The 8176-nt window shown below is 41.9% G+C and overlaps 1 protein-coding gene across 1 annotated transcript; it reads right to left on the bottom strand.

Moving 5' to 3' along the window:
- Positions 1 to 4723: 4723 nt before the first annotated feature.
- On the bottom strand, positions 4724 to 6943 carry PRR32 (proline rich 32). The gene is made up of 2 exons (XM_024733693.1): positions 6799 to 6943; positions 4724 to 5761 (listed from the first exon to the last, which is right to left on the bottom strand). Exons 1-2 carry the CDS (start codon positions 6816 to 6818, stop codon positions 4885 to 4887), a joined length of 897 nt encoding a protein of 298 aa, XP_024589461.1. The 5' UTR covers positions 6819 to 6943; the 3' UTR covers positions 4724 to 4884.
- Positions 6944 to 8176: the final 1233 nt, after the last annotated feature.

Raw genomic sequence — 8176 nt, forward strand, 5'->3', positions numbered from 1 at the left:
CCCCTGGGAAAAATAATAGATTGCTTGGGTTCTGGATGAAGTGTGATTAATAAAGCCAGCAACTCCACCTCAGAAAATTATGGTTTAATAGGAGGGGTGAAAAGGCAAAATTAGAAAATAATCAGTGTACCTAGGGGAAAAAAAGATTGGAGTTTAAATTTAAAAAGAAAAACAAGTTTAGGGTCTGATATGTTTGAGAACTTGAAGAGGGAATGCTTTTTTGTGAGCCTAATTCATTGCACACCCTCTTCACTAATAAAGTAACCTTGATGATGGTGAGTCTGCTCGTCAAGGCCAGTTTGGGGGATTGATGAAACCTAAACCAGAAAGGGCTTCCAGTTTCACATAGGCAATATGAGATTGGCTGCTATCTGAAGAGAGATGATATTTATAGGAAGGAATGAAGCAGTGGAGATAGATTCGTTTTTTGGAAGGCTGGATAGTGTTTCTCTAATCAGCTCATCCCCACCCTCTCAAATGTGTGACTCCTACACAGAGCCCTTTCTTTCATGAAACACTTAATCCCTGTAACTTCCTTCTTTTCAAACTGCCCCTTTCTGTCTTCTCTGGATTATTTTCTCCCATATCCAAATGTATTACTTTTCCAACAGTACTTCCACTATGAAGCTGCTTCCTCTTCTACAGCACTTCATCTCATCTCTTCTCAACTGACAGTGGCCCTGCCCCTATTTTTAATCCTCTGTCTTTCTCCATCTGTTTTTCTCTTTCTCACATGCGCAAGCACCATCCATCAACCTCCGTATTCCCCGTGTTGCTTTGCCTCTGAGTCAAAGCTTTTACAATCAGGGTGTTAGATGAAGTCAGTTATAAATGTATATTTCTCAATAAATTATATAATTAAACACTATTAGATAGACAAAGCCCCTTATGATAGGAATGATGGAGTTGTGTGCTTTACAATCTTATTTTACTTAGGGAAAGAGATTTTCAGAGTTGGGAAAAATGTGGTCAGTTTACCTTCATAGAGTATTGCAGGATACTAGTCCATTCTCAAAAAAGCAATGGTAGAGTCACTTCATGAAAACAAGTTCCACAGATAGTTTCTTTGAGAAATTGGGATGCTGAGAAAGATTTTCTGAATGGCAGTAAGTTCCCAATGGTGGGTGAGAAAGCATATATATTTAATTAGTCTTTGGCAAGAGTAGCACCTTCTCAAGCACTTAAGAAAATGACTGCATGATGAATCACAATTTTTCTGACTTCTCAAATCTAGACTTGATTTGATAAATGCTATACATTTCCATCATTTTAAGAAAAAATGAACATCATCACAGAGAAACAGATGGGTTCTTTCACTTAATTTAGTCTCATCACTTGCTCTTTCTGTGGGAATATCACTCAATCCAGCTCATTATAAAGAAGACATGCAACGTTTTGTGATAGCTATGGAATTAACCTATGACGTGACACAGTGTTCTTGATCTGTGTAAAATTTCTTTTATCTCTGGTTTTGGCCCATTGATCTTGAAATAGAGTCATTTCACGTAGTGCTGTATTAGGTCCTTTAAAAATCAACATCTGTCAATAGCACTTGATAATCCAATGCCATTGTTACAGTACAATGTAATAGTTATGGAAGGATATCTTTCTCCATACATATATGTATGTGTGTATATATACTTTTTATTACTTAGTTATTTAGTAACAGCCATGCAGTAAACCACTTGTTCCGTGGTAGATGAAGATAGCACCATGATCTCAACCTTAAGACGCCAGTGAAAATAAATTTTGGGTCCTATTTTATGTTTGTTATAATAATTCTCAGAAGAATAATGTGTAATTTTGATGTCACTCTGGTTTATGAAAGACTTTAAAAATTTTATAATTTGAACTTTAACATTTTCAGTATTCTACAGTTTGATTGGCTACATGTGTACCTCTTCCAATCAGGCTACAGAAGTTGTAAACGGTGGAAAATAGAAATGGCTAATGAATCATACTTAGGGACATAGAAAAGGTCAAAGTTGTACAGTTTATTATTATCTTCTAGAGAATATATAGGATATTAAAATTCTAATGCTACAGTCTTATGACAAAGAATATAATGAGAACCATAAATAATAAACAGTACAACATGAATCATCTTGTGACAATGATTATAACTTAGAACAGGAAATACTTAACCCATTCCCATTACTATCAGAAGAAAGGGCTACTTTGTTGATGTTTTTCTTTCCCTCTTGCGGTTAGGAGCTATTTAAGCCACAGAAAAGAATGGGAGAACATATATGTTCAAGAATGTTGAATATATTGAATTATGTGCACTTTCCAAAATGAATAAGATATTTTGGTGTAGGATTAATATTAGCTCATATTGCACCAGAATAATTTAAAATTAGCTATTTTAAGGCAAATCATGTGTTTTTTAAACATTTTTTTCTACTTCTTTACTTCTTTTATTTCTTTATTTATTTTGGCTGTGTTGGGTCTTCGTTGGTACACGTGGGCTTTCTCTAGTTGCGGCGAGCGGGGGCTACTCTTCCTTGCGGTGCATGGGCTTCTCATTGTGGTGGCTTCTCTTGTTGTGGAGCATGGGGTCTAGGCACGTGGGCTTCAGTAGTTGCAGCACACAGGCTCAGTTGTTGTGCTCATGGGCTCTAAAGCTCAGGCTCAGTAGTTGTGGCACACGGGCTTAGTTGCTCCGTGGCATGTGGTATCTTCCCGGACCAGGGCACGAACCTGTGTCCCCTGCGTTGGTGAGCGTATTCTTAACCACTGTGCCACCAGAGAAGCCCCAAATCATGTGTTTAAAATGGGTGTTTTGCTGTCATTGAGGATGCTGGCACCTATGATAATAAGGTAATACAGTATTTCTATACGGAAGCTGTGAATAAACAAAAATATTTGTATTTCACTTGCATTTAACAACAGGATCCCAGGCTTATTTGATACTTGTGTTTACTGAAAGCTGTTATATAGGCACAGAGCTCTGCATAGACTAAAGAAAATGTATTTATCCTACACCATAGAGGTATAAAGGAAACTTCAATGCCTCAATTTGCTAATAGTTATTTTTTGTTGTGTACTGTAGGTGCTCAGTGTTCAGAAATGGCATAGAAAATAACATGCAGAGGGTATTAGGAAAGAGAACAGAGGGTTTAAAAAGAGCATCTTGTGTTGGTGGCACTTTCTTGTTACAGTAAATTTGTCATGGATTGCTGTAATTGTGAGTAAAGTCTTTCTGAGTGTTTATCGGAGCTACTTCCTTTGAGAAGGAAAACGTATCCTATTCTGCTGTCACTTACCACACCTTTTGGCAACTCTCCAGAGATGCAGCACTGCCGTTGACACAACAACTTGATTTCTTGTCAAAATATCTTTTAACATCTGGCTCAGAAGATATTTTTGATGACTATAAGCATGCCCAACTCCTCTGTTCATTAAGGCTGAAAATTCAGTAAGTGTTTGGTACGCTGGGACTAAGCTACCTCATAGTGAGCAGCTGTCAAATGATTTGCTGCATGCGTCTGCTCAACCCACCACGGTGAACTGATGGAATTGCGCCAGCTTCAGGACAGAGTAAGGGGAATCTTAGCAAGCTCTATCCAGATGCTCCTTTTATCCAGTGCTCCTTGCGCTACCACCTGTAAATTTAGAACAATCTATTCTGAATCAAATGGAGAAAAAGAAACTTCATGGATCCATGTGTCTTTTTTTCCCCGAGTAGTGAAGAACCCACGATTGGTGCTAAAAACACATAAATGGTTTTGCTTATAGGCTAGGTGCCTTTTGGATCTGTAGGTTTTGTCAACCATTAACTGACTGCTTACATCACCTACGTCATCAGCTCTGCGCATGAAAAATGCTCATTGGAAGAATCATCCTCTAAAGATATTTCTAATTTAGTGGTTCTTCATAGACAGTGTCGGTGTGTTTTAGGACCACTGTGTGAATGAAGTTGTATAGTGGTCAGAATGGCCACCCTTCCACCCTGCATGCTGTGCCCATATCTTTGTCACTAGAATTTGAAAAAGCTCCCATCTGGGCTTTTGATAATCTCTCAGAGCCATCATGATAATGGGGTGCTGTAGCACTTATGAAGGGTACAAACATAGCAGTGTCAGAGAAAATAATTCCACAGGAGTGAAATGTTTTCATTTGCCTTTAAAAGTTCTGAGTATATAGTACCCTTTATTTCGAGAATGGGTGAAGGATTCAGCCCGGTTCCATCTTGTCCCCAGACTTCTTATTAAGCCAGCCTTATCTATACCATGTATTTAGCAACAGCGAAATGCTGAGAGACAAACACTAGTTCATGTTTGAAGCAATGGTGTAGAACTCTCCCATCTCCCCTGCTCCTTTTCTTTCCTAACTTTTCAGCCTGGTTCTGCCTCTAACTGTCTGTCAAATGTTGGCTCTGTTACTCTCACCTCAGTCTCATCTGACTACTTTTAGTGTTTGGGCATTTTACTCTATTATCTGGACTTGGATCTACCTCCTGGACCTTATCTTCATTCACCCATCCTGCACTGAGCAACCCCCCATAGCCTTAGGTAGGTAGGAAATCCCCACCCCGGACTCACCAAGTCTAACAAGAACCCAATCCCACCTCCCCACAATCACAGCTGCAAGCCATTGGTAGGGATTCAACTAAGCTACTTACAAAACACTGGCACATTACTGCTTTCATTTTCTTAAAAGTAGAAAACAAAATCCAAGGCTTCAGCTCCAAAAGTGGCATTTTACAAAATAATTCGCAATATTTCAAAGTTTAGAGCCTTTATTGAATTTCCAAGTATGTAAGGCACGTTAGTGCTAAACAGGCTGCAAGAGGGTAGGGGGTTTCAGATATAAAAACATAAATGAGTAACTTTCACCTCTTTTCCCAACCGTTTTTTTTCCCCTCCTTCCTTTTTTTTGCCATCAGTTGTTCTCTCTGTTTGAGGATGCAGGAGCCAGCATTCCCCAGGAAGGGCAATTGGCAAAATAGGAAGGCAGTGGAGGACCAAATATCGGAGGAGGAGCAAAAGCCATAGGCATAGCGAGAAATGGATTGAAACTTGGAGGTCGAGGAGGAATGAAGCAATGAGCAGTAGTGCAAGAAGGTAAACCCGGAGTGCTGGACGACAAGGGCATAGGCCTTGGCCAGTTCTCCACGGGGTGCCGCGGGCCTCCCAGTGGGAAAGAAACATGAGCCAACCTTTCCTTGCAGGTCACTCTCGTACTTCCTGGAGGCACCTCCGTCATTATCCCTGATCTAAGGGTGGGGATAGGTGGCGGGCCTCTTACTTGAGAGCCCCTGGATGGAAAGAATCCTTGACCCCTTGGCAAAGCCACATATAACTTTGCATTACTGCCACCTCTCTCAGTGCCCCCGTTGCTGACCCTCGTCCCCCCCACCATCAGTGCGGGAGGGCCGCCAGAGAATTCCCGGGACACATTAATAGAATCCTGTCCCCTCTGCCTCCTGCCTGCCAGCCCCTCAGAGCTATTTACTTCTGCTGTTGCTAGGGGCTCTTCCGCAACAGCAGGTGGTGGCTTATGGGGGGGGTTGAGAGCTCTCGAATCGTCGACGGGAATGCAGGATCCTGTTCTCTCTGAGGGACGCTCCAGTTGCTCTCTTGCCAGATCGGCCAGTACATTGAAGGGGGGTCTCAGGGGGACGCGAGGGAGGCCCCAGGATTCCACATCATCCTTCTGCATGGAGCTCGGACACTGGAGGGGCACGCCGGGGCGCAGCTCTGGGGTCCCATGTTCATCGGCAGCTACTGCTGTGGGTGAAGGGGCGTGCCCTCCAAGGCTTGCCAAAACAGAAATGAATAGGTTAACAAAAATGAAAATGCCAGGCTTCCTTGGTGGCGCAGTGGTCGAGAGTCCGCCTGCCGATGCAGGGGACACGGCTTCGTGCCCCGGGATCCCACATGCTGAGGAGCGGCTGGGCCCGTGAGCCGTGGCCGCTGAGCCTGCGCGTCCGGAGCCTGTGCTCCGCAAAGGGAGAGGCCACAACGGTGAGAGGCCCGCGTACCGCAAAAATAAAAAAAGAAAATGCGGTGACCAGAAAATATCTGAAATATGTGATTGATCGAATTCTCTGGAATACACGGTGGTTATTCCCGTGTATTCACCGTGGAATACACCTCCCAGGTGTAGTCAGCAAACACTTCTTCGATTCACTTGCCCTTCACCAGGCAGCCTCTTTAGCATCAGGCTTTGTGGTTTCCCTTTATGGCTGACCTGTGGCTCCACCCCGTTCCCCATATTCCCACCTCCTCAAGGCAACAAGGCAGCCTAGAAGACTCAGATAGCTTCCTTAAAAGCTGCAGTGCGCAGGCATGCTAGATAAACAGAGGAAACACCAGCTCTTTCAGTCCCAGTAGGATATGTGATCCACGAAACCCATCATTTAGATTCTGGTAGGAGTGCTCTGGAAAGTCTTATGAGGGAAAGCATTTTTTTTTTTCTCCACAGAAGTCGAAGAAAGGCTAGTTATGCTAACAAACACTCCAGTTTGTTTCTCTTTCATGAAGCATCATTCAACATTTACACCAACTTTTGTTAAAATTTTCTTTCATTCAACCCATACCACACCCTAGAGTAAGAATTTCCTCATATTTAAACCCCACAATTTAGACTAAGGATTTGCAACTTCAAAATTACATTTAAAACTCCAGTACTCTTAGTACCTGAATTTATGTCCTTCACGCTTTTGTCTGTAATCCCCTTCTGCATCCTTCGCAACCCACTCCTCCCTGTCGTCCGTGTCGCACTCCCACAGGAAAACAATTCAAATTGTCTTTTGCCTTCAACTTAAACAGTTGTACACAGTTTTGTACTTACACATTTTCAGTACAAGCCATGGAGAAATTTGATCAGCAAAGCCTTCTTGAGGTGATGGAGAAAACCAGCTGAACGCCCACGCCAAGCCAACTCAGTCTGGAGAAATGACTGGTGCTTCTGCTTTAGAGCAGCTTGGCAGGTCGAATGAAGCCAGGGACCAACTGCTTCTTTCTAGATTTGGAGTCCTCTTTATGAGGTTACCAGTTGCTAGGGAAGGGAGGGAGAAAAGGAGCTGGGAGGAGGAGGGGATAAGTCTGTGACGCTCCTCTGAAGCTAAATGTATGATTCCTTTTTGCAGAGTAGCAGATGAACTTAAAGGCATTCGCTACATTAACCCTGTTGCAGTCCAGTTAGAAAGACAAATCATCGAGACAAATTTAGAAGAATCATGGTGGCATGGTCTTTTGTTAAGAGTTATTTCTGAAGTTTTATTTAGAAAAGGTAGTTATCAAATCTCCTCTTCCAGGGTGGAATTACAAACATTGTAATTTAAACTTCCAGTTTAGGGGGTGCATACTATTAGCTTGGTGGAGAACAGAGTTTGGGGGGTTAAATTGCTTTGCAATCTGACTCTCACTTGTGAAGATGAAACAAGAATAGCACTATAAAAAAAATCCCTCTAAGAATCACATTGGCTTTTACTTTTTAGCCCCTCAATTTGCAATTCTTCCCTTCATCTTACCTTCTAGTTTATTGGCTCAGTATGGTGTATATGTGTGTGTGTGTGTGTGTGTGTGTGTCTGTATATACACATATTTCCCAGAATAGAGCTCTGGAAACTTCCCTGCAAGTGAGAGGGGAAATAAAATGCATAGCAGATAACATCAATTTACAAATATTAGCTCAGATTTTGCCTTGTAACTTTTTGCATAAGGCACTTTCTGTTCTTTCAGCTTAAATTTCTTCCCCCTCCCTACCTTAAGCAAGTATACTTCCTCAGCTTTTATTTTCTGCCAACGATCTACAGATTAATTGCTCTGAAATTACTACGGCCATCCCCTGATCTAAGATTACTAATCTTGCTCTAGGATAAAGCCAAAAACTTGGCCCACTTCCTTAAATTCACCTAAGATTTGTGTTGTTCAGACTAGACTTCAAAGACCTTAAAATAACTTTCTTTATTCCCAATATCAGAATATGCTGTTACATTTCAACATTTCAACAGCTATATATATAGCTGTGTGTGTGTGGGCATGCGTGTGTGCAGGGGGTAGGTACAAGATACTAATGCAAAGAAATGGTCACTGATGTGAAGCAACAGGCTCATAATAGAAATGACCTTTTGGGTCTCTAAGTCCACATCTTCCTGCCACGGTGCCTTGTCCCTGTCTATACACTGTCGAGTTTTCTTTATCTCATTGAAAGATGAAAGCGGCAT

The sequence above is a fragment of the Neophocaena asiaeorientalis genome, unplaced genomic scaffold (genome assembly GCF_003031525.2).
Source record: "Neophocaena asiaeorientalis asiaeorientalis breed wild unplaced genomic scaffold, Neophocaena_asiaeorientalis_V1.1 scaffold402, whole genome shotgun sequence".
NCBI lineage: Eukaryota > Metazoa > Chordata > Mammalia > Artiodactyla > Phocoenidae > Neophocaena > Neophocaena asiaeorientalis.

Bases quoted from the DNA above. Each gene is read 5' to 3' on its own strand.
- PRR32 (XM_024733693.1), bottom strand. From the start codon at position 6,818: ATGGCTTGTACTGAAAATGT. The intron at 5,762-6,798 runs GTAAGTACAAAA...TGTTTTGGCAAG, and splicing joins ATGGCTTGTACTGAAAATGT to CCTTGGAGGGCACGCCCCTT.